Source organism: Cricetulus griseus, chromosome 7 (assembly GCF_003668045.3).
Source record: "Cricetulus griseus strain 17A/GY chromosome 7, alternate assembly CriGri-PICRH-1.0, whole genome shotgun sequence".
NCBI classification, from domain to species: domain Eukaryota; kingdom Metazoa; phylum Chordata; class Mammalia; order Rodentia; family Cricetidae; genus Cricetulus; species Cricetulus griseus.
The window spans coordinates 39191926-39210008 of record NC_048600.1 but is presented as its reverse complement, the minus strand read 5'-3'; the positions used below and the strand labels follow the sequence as shown (position 1 = coordinate 39210008).

The following is an 18083-nucleotide window of genomic DNA, read 5'->3' as shown; positions in this document are numbered from 1 at the left end:
GTGATCCTCCTCCCTGGGTCAGGCCCTTCCTCCCACCCCGTCTTTCGGGCCCCCGCCTGACACCTCTGCCTTCGCCTGCTCCACTTATCCCTACTCCTTCTGCACCCCCTTCGACTTCTTCCCTGCTCCCCTTGACAGAGCCCCGATCTCCCAACCCTAGGCCCAAAGCCCCTGCCGTCTTGCCCGATACACAGGAGGATCTCCTCCTCCTGGACTCCCCTCCTCCTTACCCTAATGCTGAGCAGGCAGCATCCCAGCTCCCAGCAGCTGACCAGAGCCCCCCACCACCGAGCTCTACTACCGGAGACCCTGGGGACCCGTCGCCACCGTCCACCTGACTTCGATCTCGAAGAGACAGAACACTGGAGGGGCCTGACAGCTCTGGAATCTCCCAGGCTTTTCCCCTCCGGTCGATGGGGGAGGGGCGTTACCAATACTGGCCTTTCTCCTCTGCGGACCTTTATAATTGGAAGGCACATAACCCCCCCTTTTCACAGGACCCCCAGGCCTTGACAGGTCTTATTGAATCTATCCTCATCACCCACCAGCCCACCTGGGATGATTGCCAACAGTTGTTACAGACTCTCCTCACAACCGAGGAGAGACAACGGGTACTCCTAGAAGCCCGGAAGAACGTCCCGGGGCCAGATGGCAGACCCACCCAGCTCCCAAATGAAATAGATGAAGTCTTTCCCTTGATCAGACCGACAGACTGGGACATCAACACAGCAGCCGGTAGGGAGCGTCACCGTCTTTATCGCCAGACTCTGTTGGCGGGTCTCAAAGGGGCAGGAAGGCGCCCCACAAATTTGGCCAAGGTACGTGCGGTAGTTCAGGGCTTGGAAGAGACCCCCGCAGGGTTTCTAGAGCGTTTGATGGAAGCCTACAGAATGTATACCCCCTTTGACCCCCAGGCTCAGGATAGGGAAGCAGATATAATCATGTCATTCATTGGACAATCGGCGCCTGACATACGCACAAAACTACAGCGCCTTGAGGGGCTACAGGGGTACACCCTTCGAGACTTAGTAAAGGAAGCAGAAAAGATTTTCAATAAGAGAGAGACTCCCGAAGAAAAGGAAGAAAGATTACGAAAGTTACAGGAGGACAGGGAAAATGTAAGAGACAAAAAGCGAAACCAAGAGCTAGCTAAAATTTTGGCCACTGTAGTTCAGGGATCAGAACATAGACCAGGTCAGACAGGGAACCTGGGAGACAAAAGGAGAACAAGAGTGGAGAGAAACCAGTGTGCTTATTGCAAGGAAAAAGGACATTGGGTCAAACATTGCCCGAAGAATCCAAGGCAGAAGCCCACCCCCATTCTCCCTCTGGAAAAGGGAGATTAGGACAGTCAGGGCCAGGTGCCTCCCCCTGAGCCCCGGGTAACTCTTAACGTCGGGGGACAACCCGTAACTTTCTTGGTAGACACGGGAGCTCAGCACTCAGTCCTGACTCAGACCCAGGGACCCCTGAGCACCCGGACAGCCTGGGTCCAGGGTGCCACCGGAGGAAAGCTACATCGATGGACAACTGAACGTAAGGTCCACTTGAGCACTGGACACGTGACTCACTCCTTCTTGCTGGTGCCCGAATGTCCTTACCCCTTATTAGGGAGAGACCTCCTCTCTAAAGTGGGAGCCCACATTCACTTCCATCAGAAGGGTGCCACCATCACAGGAGAGGGGGGACAACCCCTCCAGGTACTGACCTTAAGGCTCGAGGATGAATATAGACTTCTAGAGGATCCCTTACCCCCCTCGCCAACCATGGAGTCTAGCTGGTTAGAAAAATATCCCCAAGCCTGGGCAGAAACAGCAGGCATGGGGTTGGCAAAAAAACAGCCTCCTTTAATTATCAACCTCAAGCCCTCAGCCACTCCAGCGGCCATTAAACAATATCCTTTGAGCCAAGAGGCCCGGGAAGGAATCAGGCCACACATTAATAGACTATTACAACAAGGCATCCTTAGGCCCTGTCACAGCCCTTGGAATACCCCCCTTCTCCCCATAAAGAAACCAGGTACGGGAGAGTACAGGCCCGTTCAAGACCTTCGGGAGGTCAACCGGAGAACTGAGGACATCCATCCGACAGTGCCCAATCCTTATAACTTGCTGAGCATGTTGCCTCCGAGCCACATCTGGTACACGGTGCTAGATCTTAAGGATGCATTCTTTTGCCTCAGACTGAGTCCCCAGAGCCAGCCCATGTTCGCGTTTGAATGGAAGGACCCGGAGACTGGGTTTTCTGGCCAGCTCACTTGGACACGGCTCCCCCAGGGGTTCAAAAACTCACCAACTCTCTTCGATGAGGCCTTACACCAAGACCTAGCAGACTTCCGGATCCATAACCCTAACCTGATCCTGCTTCAATACGTAGATGACCTCCTCCTGGCAGCGGAATCTGAACAAGACTGCCTCCAAGGTTTCGCGGAGCTGGCAGCCCCACTGTATCCTCTGACTAAGGCTAACACCCCTTTTTCATGGACAGAGGAGCATCAGAAGGCCTTTGATGGCATCAAAAAGGCCTTACTGTTTGCCCCTGCACTAAGCCTCCCCAACATAAACAAGCCTTTCACCCTTTATGTGGACGAAAAGGCTGGGATGGCAAAAGGGGTCTTAACACAACAGCTCGGACCCTGGAAGAGACCTGTAGCATACTTCTCTAAGAAATTGGACAATGTGGCCATGGGCTGGCCCCCCTGCCTCCGGATGGTGGCTGCTGTGGCGGTTCTGACCAAGGACGCGGACAGATTGACTCTGGGTCAGCAACTCACAGTGATAGCCCCACATGCGATTGAGGCAGTGGTCCGACAACCCCCCATCGATGGCTTTCGAATGCACGAATGACACATTACCAGGCTCTGCTCCTCAACCCAGACAGACTGCGATTCGGGGCAGCAACATCCTTAAACCCGGCCACCCTCCTTCCGGATGTGGATGCCGAAACTGCTCTGCCCCATGACTGCCGCCTGATCCTGGCCGAGACCTGCGGAGCCCGGGAAGACCTGATGGATCAACCGCTACAAGGAGCCGAGCACACCTGGTTCACAGACGGGAGCAGTTTTCTGCAAGACGGTATACGAAAGGCAGGGGCGGCGGTGGTGGACGGGCAGACTACAATATGGGCCAGTGCCTTGCCGCCAGGAACCTCAGCCCAGAGAGCAGAGCTGATTGCCCTGACCCAAGCACTCAAAATGGCTGAAGGTCGTAGAGTCAATATCTATACAGACAGCCGCTATGCCTTCGCTACAGCCCATGTACATGGAGAAATTTATCGGAGACGGGGACTTTTAACTTCAGCAGGAAAAGACATTAAAAATAAGACTGAGATCCTAGAGCTCTTGCAGGCTCTTTTTCTGCCACGAAGATTGAGCATTATACACTGCCCCGGACACCAGAAGGGAAATGACCCAGTGGCTAGAGGGAACCGAATGGCCGATGAAGAGGCCAGAAAAGCAGCCTTGGGGCCACAAGTCCTCTCCCTAAAGACCTCTGATCCAACCTCATGCCAAGGATTCGAATACACAGACAGTGACTTAGAAACAGTTCAAAATCTGGGGGCCAACTATGATCAGGAGGCAAACGTCTGGCGCTACCAAGGAAAAATTCTGTTGCCACAGGGGGCCGCTAAGGAACTTTTGTCACAACTACATCGATGGACCCACCTCGGGCACAAAAAGCTAAAAGCCCTTCTACAACGAGAAGAACAAACCTACTATATCCACAACCCCAATGCTCTCATCCAACAGATCACTAGCACCTGTACCCCCTGTGCAAAGGTGAATACAGGACGGTTCAAGTTGCCTGAGGGAACCAGGGTAAGAGGAGAACGTCCAGGGACCAACTGGGAAGTTGATTTCACCGAAATCAGACCTGGTAGCTTTGGGAACAGGTACCTCCTGGTTTTTATAGACACCTTTTCAGGATGGACTGAGGCTTTTCCTACTAAGCATGAGACCGCCCAGGTGGTGGTCAAGAAGATTCTTGAAGAGATCTTCCCGAGGTTCGGACTGCGTAAGGTAATAGGGTCCGACAACGGACCTGCCTTTGTCTCCCAGGCCCGACTACGAGCACTCCAGATTATTCAAAACCAGATCTGGAAACCATTGGCTGCAGTGTACCAGGCCGGAAACCCTGCTGTACCTCACCCCTTCCAGATTGGGGACTCCGTATACATCAGACGCCACCAGTCTAAGACTCTTGAGCCTCGCTGGAAAGGCCCCTACACCGTGCTTCTGACCACCCCCACGGCACTAAAGGTGGACGGGATCGCAGCATGGGTCCATGCCTCACATGCCAAGAAGGCCAACACCAGCGAGAATTGGGTGACGAACGAGACCCCAAAATGGAAACTACAGCGCACTCAAAACCCACTCAAGATAAGACTTTTACGCGATGTTTAATCATTTCACTATGCTCGATGCTTTTCCATTTCTCAGCCCTAGTTAAAGGAGCCCCACATGCCCCCCAGCAGCTAACTTGGCAGGTGATATCCCAGACAGAGGAGGTCATCTGGTCAGTCACTAGCCTCCAGCCCCCCGGTACTTGGTGGCCTACACTCACCCCTGATTTTTGCCATTTAGCCGCAGGTCTAGAAACCTGGGATATCCTGACTATAGGAGTAGATGAGATGACAACCTACAGGGGTAGAGGAAACCGCCGATTTGGCTGTAGTAATAAGATAACCCAGTGTGAGCTAGCCAGACTTGATTTCTATGTGTGTCCCCGGGAGGGGCAGCCCCGGGGCTCTGGGTTCGGGGGTTATACTGAGTATTTCTGTGCTAAGTGGGGTTGCGAAACTACCGGGGATGCTTATTGGAAACCCAGCTCCTCCTGGGATCTGATAACTGTCAAGCGGAACTACTCGCAACCCCTCCAATGTAGTCCCCACAGTTTTGGGGACTGGGAGCAAACTTGCAAAGGAACTCTTTGCCTCCCTTTAAGAATTAACTTCACTAACCGAGGGAAGGCAACCTATACGGCCTGGCTAACCGGGAAATCTTGGGGTTTAAGATGGCACATGACAGGAACAGATAGAGGAGTCATATTCAAGGTCCGGTTGCTGATACAGAGCCCTACTCCACGGGCGATAGGGCCTAATCCAGTCCTTAGAAACCTAGGTACCCCAAAGCTCCCCCAAACTAGAGCTCTGGCTCGGGTCATTACCCCGGTTCCAACCGCCACCAGCCATTCCCTCGCCACTGCCTCCCAAGTAGAAAATATTCCATCTACTAGACAGCGAATTTTTAATCTGGTCAGGGGAGCCTTCTCTGCCCTTAACCAAACCAGGCCAGAGATGACTAACCCTTGCTGGCTATGCCTTGCTTCTGCACCCCCCTACTATGAAGGCATAGCCACCCTAGGGACGTTTAATAGCACCACTGATTCATCTCAGTGTGATTGGGAAGCACACCATAGACTAACTCTTACTCAGGTCTCAGAAATGGGTACCTGCCTAGGGCCTGTTCCCCAGTCTCACCAAGACCTTTGTAACCATACCCTCCCACAGCCTGTGAAACCCACCTACCTGATACCTAGTCCAGGCCTGTGGTGGGCCTGCAATACTGGGCTCACCCCTTGTATACATACAGGAGCCCTCAACCAAACCAAAGACTTCTGCGTGCTGGTCCAACTGATGCCCCGTGTATTGTACCATCCAGCGGGCTATCTGGAGGACATGTATGGTTCCCATCGGACCCGATATCGAAGGGAGCCAGTATCCATAACCCTAGCTATTCTGTTAGGGATTGGGGTCACCACAGGGATTGGTACAGGGACCGCGGCCCTGGTCCAAGGACCGCAACAGTACAGCGAGCTCAAAAATGCCATGACAGCAGATTTAAAGGAATTAGAAAAGTCAATAACCAGGCTGGAAGAATCACTGGCCTCCCTGGCATAGGTAGCCCTCCAAAACCGGAGAGGACTAGACCTATTGTTTCTAAAAGAAGGAGGACTCTGCATCGCCCTCAGAGAGGAATGCTGCTTCTATGTAAACCACTCAGGAGTAATTAGGGACTCCATGACAAAACTCAGAGAGAGATTAGCTAAAAGACAGAGGGAGGCCGAAGCTCAACAAGGATGGTTCGAAGGATGGTTCAATAGGACCCCATGGTTGACTACCCTAATTTCCACCCTGGTAGGACCCCTGTTCATTCTCCTCTTACTCCTGACACTTGGCCCTTGTCTCCTCACTAGGCTCCTACAGTTTATACGTGAAAGGTTATCCATCACTCAAGCCCTCGTCCTAACTCAACAGTACCACGCTGTGCCAAGCGCTGAGGTCCCTGATGTTTCTTCTAACCTAAATCTGTAAGTTTTTTTAGGACTCAAGAACGCATCTAAGTATCAGCTGCTGACTACAGCCTGCTCCTAAGGATCATGAGGCCCAGACAGGCTCAGACTATAAACCAGTCGTGCTGCTGCGGACACTCCCGACTCTTCAACAGTTTGACAACCAGCTGCCTCTCCACTGCCTAAATCCCCTTTTCTTTTGACTAACATTTCATTTTTTAGACCCCTAACGACGCCCCAAAGTCAGCAGGAAGTAGTATGAGACAGACGCCGCCCATTTACCTGGTCAAAATGCTATATAAAATTGTCCACTAATAACCCAAGAATGGGTTACCTAAAAAAAAAGGGGGGGGGAAATGAAGGACTTTAGAATTAACAAAGAAATAACTAAGAAGAAAAACAATCCTCTCACCCTAAGAACAGGGAGACCTGACTTAAAACCTAACCAAGGTCACAATGACCCAAGCCCCTGGAATTTCTTAGCTGGCAGAAATAACTCCCTTACAAGGCCACAAGACAACCTAACTGAATACCAAAAATTCCTAGAGGGCCACCCTGCCCTAGGGTCATGAAGATAAAAACAGACTATCCCACTGAGCCAGGAGACCATCCGGCCCCAAAGATAAGAGATCTCCAAAGGATCTGTGACTCTGGTCACGTACCCAAACCCCTAAAAGCCTATGTTTTTTTTTCTCCTATAAAAGGAGCCTGCTTTAGAGGAACAGGGCTTTTCTTTGTCTGTCGGACTGGGAAGCCCATTTGCGCAAACGTCCCATAATAAACTTACCTCTTGTTTTTGCATCAGCTGGACTGGACATTGAGTGTTTTTGGGGGGATCGTCCGATTTGTAGAGACTCCTCGGTCCAAGGGTCTTTCAGTATGACAGGAGTCCTTCTAAGAAAGGGAGGTTTGTAGTCATAGAGGGAAGGATTTGGAAGTGGTGCTCTGTTGGCTTTGAAGACGGTGAGTTGGTCACATGTCAAAGAATGCCAACACTATGTTGAAGCTAGACATGTCAAGAGAATGGATTCTCCTCTGGAGCTTGTACAAGGAACTCATCCCTGACAACACCTTGAATTTAGGCTGATGGCAACAACAATAAAACAAGAGGAAGCACATACGTGTCCCTGCTTGCATACACCTGCATCTCTATAAACCAGTGAAACAAGATAAGCACACTCCAGAGAATACTAAGTAGAAATGAGAGTTGGAGGGAGCAAAAGTCCCATTCCCAGGTACTCTTCAGACAGAGGCTTACTGTTCACTGTTTGATAACATTTCAGAATCCTGTGATAAACACATTTTCATTCTGCATTTTCCAGCTAAGCTCCTGACTGTTCCTGACAATGGATCCCAGCTAATACTGTCAGTGATCAGGGTCCAGGAGTGGCCTTAGGGATGCAGTAATGACCATAGGACTGTTTCTGGAGTCTTGATGATGCTTACCATATCCAGACAGCTTCAGGAAATGAACTTTTCCAGTCAGGACCAGGCAATAGTGAAAATGTTCTGAGTGATACTTACTGGACAAGCAATTCTACCCCCACCCCCCAAATACCATGTCGTGGGTGAAATAGTTCAAGATTCTAACTTAGTATAATGTTAAATATTGATTATGAACCTCATGAGGTCTAGAATCATCCTGGGTGTGTCTGCAAAGGGCTTTCTATATTGGGTTAACTGAGGAGAGAAGACCCACCCTGACTGTGGATGGAACCATCCCAGGGGATGGTTTCCTGGATTGGACAAAAAGGAGAAAAGCTGCTGATCACCAGTGCTCATCTCCATCTGCTTCCTGACTGTGGACATGTTGTAACCACTCATGCTGCTTCCCACCCTGCAGGACTGTACTCTCAAACACTGAGCCAACATTAATCCTTCCTTAAGTCTATTTTCTTGCGACAACAAATAATGGAACCGATGTACTTGGCTATCTGATTTATTTCTGGGGCACTGAAACCCTCTACATGACAGGCTTTGAGAGGATAGGAAGAAGTAAGTTGCCATCTCTGCCAAGGCGTTTTTTGGGGCAAGAGATGTTGTAAGAAGCTATTATAGTGCTACCAACACAAATACTTCACACATCAACACTCTTTGTGCTGGCCAATTTATTAAAACATCTCCTGTGTGATTCACAAGTCCAATTTTAAAGATCTATCATTTTTGATTGTCTCACAAATGCAGAAACTGAAGCGAAGGTAAAACATACCTAGATGGTCACTGGTGAGATTGCGATTCATTTCCAGAATCTACAAGTTGTTTCTAGTCAACCTGTTGGAAAAGAATGGGGAGCCACAGATGCACATGATAAAGCCAGCGTGGGAGAGAAAAATACAAGGAAGAAGAGACTCCAGTTTCCTGGCTCACTGGGAATTAAGCAGGAGGGTAGAGGCTGATTCAGAGGCAGGGAGAGTGCAGCAGCATCTCACAGGAAGAGATGAACAGGGTTGACTATTAAGCAGTGGAATAGAAGGCATAGGTGGTGTTTGGCTCTGAGGAGCTCTGTGTTCCAGGCCAGATCTGCTGCTTCTACCTCTGACCCCGGGTAGTTCTCTTGGTGGTGGCTCTGGTTCTACACCTCTCCATAGCCAATTGCTTCTCACGAATGTGTCCCTAGTGAGCATCTGATTAGCGTACTACCCACAGTGGATTTCTCTGTGTTCTTCTGTCTTTACTGCCTGACTGAGTGCTCACTGCACAACTCTGTCTCGCTCCTCATGCACAGGTGCTTACACGTGCACATTCACACATGAACATACATGTACATGCACATGCACGCACATACGGGCATACATGCGCACACACCTCTCACTTGGCATCCATCATCTTGACTCCCCTCCAAGCTTCCTTTGCTCATCCTGACAAGGATCCTTGTCTCCACTTCATGGTTTGCTTCCTTGCCATGTTCTTTCAATCACCTGTGCAGTCACTCAGCAAACATGTAGTGAGCAGTTACTATGCAATGAAGGGTGATAATGTTTGGGGACCTAGAGTTAAATAAAATGTCAGCCTTGCTCTCAAAGAGATCATGATGTGAAGGGAAAGAAAGAGACAAATGGAAGATTAATAGTTAACAGCCTGCTATGAGGTACCATAGAGGGAAGAGGAGGGGAAGTGAATTAAGCAAAGACAATCTGTTGTGAGGAGGAAAACCTCTCTATCAGTTAATTAGCGGCTGTCCCTTCCCTTCAAATCTGGCATCTTCCTTCATTACTTAACCATCTTGCAGGAACCAGCTTGCCTCTTCCACCAGGTGGGTTCTGTGTATTGAACTCAGGCAGTCAGGTTCAGCAGCACCTTTATCAGCTGAGCCATATAGCTGGCCCTGGATTGTAACTACTTATTTTTTTTTTTTTTTTGATTCATGTGGATCTTGTTTCAGCACTAGAAAAGACGAAAGCATCACATCGTTGAAGTTTAAGAAGACTGTAAAGCTAGATCTTGAAAAAGAATGGGAGGTTTGCCTGAGCGAAAACAGACTTTGTGCCTGTTCTCTCCATAAGAAAACCATGGTTACTGTGTAAAATAAAGCTACAGTAGTAAGGACAGTGATGATGAAAATATTCACAAGCTACTTAGGAAAGACATGCGCTGGGGCTCAATAGGTAAGAATATTTGCTGTGCAAGCAGGAGAGCCTGACTTTGAATCCCAGCACACATATTAAAGTTGGGCATGGAGACAGGAGCATTGCTGAGGCCCCTTGAATGCCAGTCCAGCTCCAGGCTCAGAGAGACCCTGTCTCAAAGAAATAAGGCAAGGAATGACAGAGCAGGACACCAGTGTAACCTGTGGCCCCCATCTTTCTCCTCTCTGTTATTGCTCTGTTTCATTTTCAGAGAGGGTCATATATATCACAGGCTGTCCTTGAACTCCTTGATCTTCCTTTCTTACCACCGAATGAATACCTGTGTCACCACACCTGACTACTTTCTCCTTTTTATTCAGTCTGGGCCCCAGCTTGTGGAAAGGGTGCCTCCCACATTCAGGGTCGGTCTCTCTGCTTCTTTAAACCTCTCTGTCAACACCCTTAGAAACACTCACGGATGTGTCTCCAGGGTGATTCTACATTTGGCGAGTTGAGGAGGAAGATGAACCAGGACAGTATGCTAACAAATATATCAGAGAAGTGGAACTAGCCTTGGGAAAACTTCAACCCAGGACCTCATCAGGCTAACCACCTATGGTTTACTTGTAGTTTGGGAGGAACTTAATTACACTCGGCATCCTAATAGAAATCCATTTGCTGTTTTAAAAGGAACAGAAGAGAAGGGAAAGAGGGGAAGTAACCATGTAAGCTCCACCAGTTGCAACCACAGTCATTTTATTTTCTTCAGAGAAGAAGCCTGGGAAATTGGATTTTGAGTGTTGAGGACACAGTTCAAAAGTTCCCAAACCCGGCATGCCCACTTTGCTGGGGAAGAATAATGGGGTCGGATCGCCGCGACTGCTGGAGAAGTCGCACTCTATTGAATTGCATCAACTTTAGACAACTGGATTTCAACTGTGACTGCAGAGCAGAACGCAGCAAATCTCAGGCCGGCGAACTTTCCAGCCTCACAGATCCTGACATATTCTCTCAGAAGCCCTTTACACCGAAGGCCTCCATCTCCCTCTGCCTCCTTCAAATGAAATCGCATTTTAATACCAGTGCAGGCTCCCGGGGCTTGTGTTTCCAGCCCACAGAACTGCAGCATGGCTGACACTCCAATGGGAAAAGAAAAGGGAAGTGGGTGGGTAGGGGTGGAACAAGAGAATAACCAGCATGCGGGCGTGGTCCCTTGGAATTGGGTGTCAATTCTAGGGACTCAGGACTGGTAGGTTTTAAAGGGATCAGCTGAGGAAATGCCGCCCCTCCATCCCTCCCCCCCCATCCCGCCCGGCATCTGTAAATGGCACAGTGGGTTTGGCTGTTACTTAATTTGTTTATTTTATTAAATTTATTATATTGTTGTGTGTGTGGTGTGTGTGTGTGTGTGTGTGTGTGTGTGTGTGTGTGTGAGAGAGAGAGAGAGAGAGAGAGAGAGAGAGAGAGAGAGAGAGAGAGAGAGAGAGAAAGAAAGAGAACTTGAGGGAGTTGGTTCTCTCCTTCCACCATGTGAGTCCCAGGGATCAAACTCAGGCCATCAGATTTGGCTGCAGGCTTCTTTATCCACTGAGCCATCTCACTGGTCTGTTTGTTTTATTTTTAATAATAGAGAATAAACAAAGAACTTATTTGGATTTTGCCTGTGCATGTGCTTGCAGGAAGCACCTTCAGGAAGATTGCTTCCTATGCTCTTTAGGTTGCAAAGCAAACTGAGAATCTCAGGGTTTATATTAGCTGTGGCTCCTTTGGAGTTTGTTTATAAAGTAGCTGGCCATGAGATGAAAGGAGAAAAAAAAAAAAAAACCCTAATGGTCAAAGAACTGTAGTGTTAGGATTTACTGTTAGTATAGGAACTGTAGTATTGAAGGATGTTTCTATACGAACTTATAGGAGGAAAACTGATCTCTTTTTCTCCAAGAAGTACTCTTGCACAGTAAATTCAACACCTAAGGTCTTTTTTTTTTTAATCACTTTTCAAGTGGGAAAAAAAAAACAGTATTTTTAACTACAAATCTGTGTGTATACTACATACCCAAATGCATTTAACCCAGTGACCAATATTTTCCCATCCCCCCATCCCAGTCAAACATCATTTTACTTCTGCAAGCACAAACACTTTAGGATCTACATGTATACATGAGGTAGTCAAGCATTTCTCTCTCTGTATCTGGCTTATTGTTTTGGTACAATGCTCTCCAGATACATTAGTGTCATTTCAAATGAGAACATTCTCTTGTTCTTAGAGCTGAACAATATTCCACTGTGTGTGTGTGTGTGTACATATACATATGTGCATACGTATGTATGTAGTACATGGCATCCTTTATCCTTTCATCAATGAATGAATGCTTGTGTTGTTTCCATGTCTTGAATACAGTGAATAATGCTGCATAAAACACCAATTTCAGTTCTTTGGGTTCTATAGCCACTATGGCTTGAATATGTTCCCCAAAGGTCATGTCCTGGAAACTTGATCTTCACTAGGACATCGCTGAGCAGTACAGTCTAATGAGGGCCGATTAGTCATGAGGACTCAAGGTTCCACTTTACAGTTCAGGGTGTCTTCAGGAAGAAATTGTCATCTCAGGAGAAGGTTGGCTATCACAAGAGTAGACTTGTTACTCAGCCTTGTTCAACTCACAGCTGCTCTTCCTATAATTCCTTTTTCTATTATCGGAAGAAGGCCCTCCCCACTGGCAGACCTCTCAACCTTGGAGAATGCCCTCCCCAGATGTGGACCTGTTGAGCTTGGAATCATCATCAAACTATAAAAAATCAAACTCTGAGCTAAGGAAATAGATTAGTGAATAAATTGCTTGCTGTGCAAGAATGATGGCATTCTGATTCCCAGCACCCAGTAAAAGCTGGACACAGCAGAGCATATCCATAATTACAACCCTCTTGGGGAGAGATGGGAGGCAGGCTGCTAGAAGTTTGTTAGTCAGATAGCCTGGTATTCATAGTGATGGAGTGATCCTATTTCAAGGTAAAAGGTGAGGACCTGCACCTAAAGATGCCTTCTGGCCTCCAGATACCCATTCTCTCTCTCTCTCTCTCTCTCTCTCTCTCTCTCTCTCTCTCTCTCTCTCTCTTTATGTCTCATAGGGAGAGACCTGATATGGTTATTAAATTGTATTTATTAAGAGGGAATACTCACACAAGAAGCCGATAACCAGATTGGCACGCTGAGAAGCCCAGTCTCAGATGCCTCTAAGACCTGGCCTGAACCATGAGAGAGAGTGAGCACCTCTCCTTCTCACTCTTTATCCTACCCCTATCCTACATATTTGCGACCATGCAGAAATGGGCATGGTCAGTGGTACAGGTATCCAGGGTCTCTCCCTACTCTCTCTCTCTCTCTCTCTCTCTCTCTCTCTCTCTCTCTCTCTCTCACATACACACACACACACACACACACACACACACACACACACACACACACACACACACACACACACACAGCACCACACATTTTTAAAGACATGAAAGAGATGTCCATTGTTTATAATCCACAGTCTTAGGTGTTCTGTGATAATGACTCAAAACTGACCAAGGACATACCTAAAAGTAGAATCTTGGGTCTATTTTTAACGTTGTTAGAGAACTTCTCTACCATCATGACTCTGTTAATTTACACCCCTACCAAGATTGCAAAGATAAATCAGTGTTATAGTGGGAAATTACCAAAACGGAGTCGGGTAGAAATCTAAGGGTATTTAATAGGGAAAAGCCTTACTTACAGAGTGACCTAGCCAGCCGGCGAGGCTACTTAGGAGCTGGCTACAGCTTCTCCTACACAATGTTCTCATTTTGCCCATGGCTATGATGATACTTATTACTGCTTTTTCATTTGTCTGTTCAATTATTTTAGACAAGGGCTCTACTCCATCACCTTGTTAACCTTGATCTTTTATCCTCTTGCCTCAGCCCACGCCCATTCCAGTGCTGGCATTACAGGGAAGTGGTGTGTACCTCCTTCGTTGCTTCTCTTTCTGATGGCAATCATCCCATCAAGTGTTACACAGGCCCTCTTTATGCCTCTGGTAAGCATGTCCCTGGGGTGACTGAGATGGACTGACATCTGCTATATCCACTGTCCACTCTTGTTTGTTTTCTTTGAACACTTCTACCCTGGTCCTTTGCCCCAGGACTATTGTGTCTGCAGTCACCTCTCTATGATTCTTAGCTTGCATCTGCCTTGACAGTTCCTTAAGGGCAGCCATTACCCTTGTCCTGGTCACCAGTATATGTGACTGTTTTTCCAACACCTAATGTAGGCCTGACACACAGCAAGGGTACATCACATATAAATTTATTATACATGGCCTTGGGTAAGATAAGTCACCACTCAGGCCAGCTTACAGTGTGGGTAGAAGCCTGCTTAGCCTGCTGCTTAGCCTGTGAGCACATGGAACTGTGGCAGCACACACCTAGGCTAGCATATCTGAAGACTTCCCCATGCTCCTTTACATTGTGTACCACAATTTTGCTAAATGACTAAGAGGAAGTCTGCTTAGTGTCTAGTAAACAGGGAACAGCAAAGAGGGATTCAAACTTACCAGTGTGTCTCCTGAATCAGAAATAACCATAGCTTCAATTTACTTTATCATTGTTTTTTATTTTGAATTGCATTTAGTTGTTGGGGGTATACCCATGTGTACCTAGTACAGCAGGTACCACAATTACCCAATGAGTCATTTCATGCCCTTTCCCTTAAAAAAAAAAAATCCTGTAACTCTGTCTCTGTCTCTGTGTCTCTGTCTCTGTCTCTCTCTCTATCTCCGTCTCTGTCTCTCTCTGTCTCTCTCTCTCTTTCTCTCTTTCTCTCTCTCTCTCTCTCTCTCTCTCTCTCTCTGTGTGTGTGTGTGTGTGTGTGTGTGTGTGTGTGTGTGTGCTTTCAGGCACTCATGTGGAAGTCAGAAGCCAACTTCAGGTGTCAGTCCTCACTTCCCATCTTGTTTGAGACAGCACCTCTGCTGTTTGTTTGCACACACATAAAACTACCTATCGCTCCAGTTCCCAGGATTTCCATGCCTCCACCTCCCACCATGCTGTAGGAAAATTGTCATTATCGAAATGTGCTACAGTATCCAGATTTTCTGGAGTACTGGGGATTTGAACTAAGGTCCTTACACTTGCACAAAAAGTTCCTTTACTTCCGGAGCTATCCCAAAGCCCCAATTTTTATTTTTAACCTATTCACTTGTCAGGGTTGCACTGAGAAATTAATACAGGCCTTTCTAAATGAATTGCATCTTTCTCTTTCAGGCTCAGATATTATAGAAGGATTAAAAGCATGCCATTTCCATAATCTCTTGGAGAGCTGTTCAGATAATTCAACATTAAAGGCCTTGGCGCTCTCCAGTCATTACACTGGTGTCAATAGGAAAAGGTGAAAGTTGTTAGTTTTTCTTTTTTTTTCACATCAAAGTATTCTGTTTCTGAAGTAGCATTCAGCCGGAGCCATAGAATGTAATTAAAGGTGACAGGTTTCTTTCCTGAAAGGATTGCCATCCCATCTGATGTCAGTGGCTCCTAGGCACTGCATCCTACTCCATCGTCCTGACTCCCACCCTCACCTTACCTGTAGCAGAGTTTTGAGCACCTTGGATATATAAAAAAGTTAAGACTGCATTTGATCTTTTGCTCTTTTCTTAAATAAAAGTTTTCTTTGTTCCAAGTACAGAGAGTGGCTGCAATAGTGTGTGTTTGAAAGAAACAGACAATAGAATTTTCAGCAATAGTGTGCTGACCAAGGTCTCAGAGACCATTATGGGGAGAGTTTGAAGATTCAGTCCTTGCTATTATTTGTCATCCTCTTTGAAAGACTCTGCTCTGAGATGGGACCTCTCTTGACATGGATTTCCTTCATGGCTACAGCCTCTTGCTGAGACATAAGCAGATAGCACAGTCCCTTGTAGGAAGAGAGAAACAACTCAAGCCAGGCAAGGAGAAGGAGAGGGAGATGCAGACTTGGAATGAAGAGGCAGAATCAGGTTCTCTGCGTTTCTTCTTTCCATCTGTAGAGCCTTTGGCTTAGACCGTGATGGAGATGGAACAACCTGACAGGGTTGACACATGGTAATGGGGATGGAGGATGGGGGTAGAAATAAAGACCTGGCTTCCTTTTTCATTTTCTTTTTCTTTTTTGAGCTGGATCCTCACTGCATAGCCTAGGGTAACCTTTAACTAGCAGTCCTTAAACCCCTGCTCCAGAGTGCTAGGATTAAAAGCAAAAAAATCAAAACAAAAAACAAAAACAAAACAAAACAAACAAAAAATTCCACCACAATGTTCAAATGTTCAAAGAAAGCTTAATAACTCTCCCCTCCTCCTCCTCCTCCTCCTCCTCCTCCTCCTCCTCCTCCTCCTCCTCCTCGCTTTTTTCCTCCTCTTCCTCCTCTGTGTCCTCTTCATCGTCGTCATCCTCCTCCTTCTGCAGCATGGGGAAGGAACATGGAGTTCCTGTCTGGTTAAAGTGGTAGAGCTCAAGGGGAGGAGGTTGGCAGAGCTTCAATTTGCCCACACTCTAACAAGATCAGAACTCTGGCATTGTACCTGGCTCCAACACCCATCTCAAATATATCAATTCAAGGCACTGTAATGCTGAAAAGAGGAGACAGGACATTCATTCAATGTGGCCCTATATAGAAGGAGCATAAAGTGGCAAAGTTACCCCAATCATTTTTGTACTTCTCACAGGAGCTCTGGGTTTATACACAGAAATGAGAATTGAAGCAAGGGTGAGGCGGTGGACACAGTCAAGCAACCTAGTTCAAAGTATTTTAAATTTTAAATTTTAAGATTGAATTTATTTACTTGTGTGAGGGTGTGCATATCACATTCTCTGTTAGAGGCAAGAGCACACTTCTTTCCTACCATCTGTGTCTTGGCACTTAAACTTAGGTCATTAAGCTAGGCAGTAGATACCTTCACCCCCTGAACTACCTTGCCTACCCAAGGTGTTCTTCTTTCTTTTTCATAATTACTGTGTCACTGCTGGTACTACAAGGAGATATGAAGTATGAATATTACTTGGGGACCAATCTAGTCCCCAGGAGATGATCATTTTCAATCCAGGATTCAGCATTATCCTCACAGATACCATGGATAGTTCTCATCATCTGGGAAGAGGTCTGTGCTTCAAAGTGGCACTGTTTTTGGAATGAAAGGTGACTGCAGGTTTGGGATTCTGAGTCATCTCTGTGCATCTCAGGGGTAGGATAGGATATACAGACACTCCCTGAGTAATTAGCTTCTATAAAAGGAAGAGGGGGCAGAGGGGAGGAGATAAACATAAAATAAAAGCAGAAATGCAAGGCTTTTCTTCTTTTGTGAGCCAATGTGAGGAGCAAGTGTGTTTAAGTAAAACTAGTTACTAAGTGTCAATTTTAGCATGCAATTGAGCATGATTAGAGTTAAACCAATGCTGTAACCCGACTTTGTAAGATACAGCCAACCTGCCTGGTTCATATCTGAGAGGGGGAGTGTGGATTGAGAAACGGGAAGTAAAGACTCTAAGAAAAAGACAGAGACACAGAATAGAGTTGAGAGGGCAGCCCAGTGAATACTGGATGCCACAAGTTTATTCTTCAACATTCTTAACCAAAAAAGGGGAACATGGCAAAAGACTTCTTTGTAAAGATACAAGGAAGAAACAGACCCTCTTCCTTAATTCTCCAAACATTTGGTAACCACACTTTAGACTAAATTTCTTGTTTTGGGGTCTTAAGGGTCAAGAGTAACCACACCTCAAAGCAAGTCTCTTGTTATTTAGATAAGACATCTATCTACTATCAAAACCAAACATCCTACAGTAGCCATGGTCTTATGAATTTAACCTTGGAAGAGTAAGGATAGTTTTGAACTCTTTGACCTTAAGCCAAGATGAAGCAGAGCCATCTCTCTGGGCCCTGATAATTCCCCCTTCTAAATTTAATTAATTAATACTTGCGCTTCTGCCACAGGACAGATGACTGTTTCTGTCTTAGGCTGTCTTTTACCTTCCAGCCTTACCCATCACTGGAACACACATTCTGCCATACATGACCTGTCTTAGGTCACCTGGAGGCAAAAAGATCTTACCTGTATTTGACTACCAGCCTCTGTAAACAAAAGGTTGGGGGAGGAGGAGTGTGTAGCAGACAACTTTTCATGATTTCTATGGCTACAATATCTCCTGTTAAAGGGATAAAGGATGACTGAG

At 46.8% G+C, this 18083-nt stretch overlaps 1 protein-coding gene across 1 annotated transcript; it reads left to right on the top strand.

Moving 5' to 3' along the window:
• Positions 1 to 347: 347 nt before the first annotated feature.
• Positions 348 to 3334, top strand: LOC113836537. The gene is given in 1 exon segment (XM_027423933.2): positions 348 to 3334. A coding segment is annotated over 1 exon segment (2433 nt). The 5' UTR covers positions 348 to 413; the 3' UTR covers positions 2847 to 3334.
• Positions 3335 to 18083: the final 14749 nt, after the last annotated feature.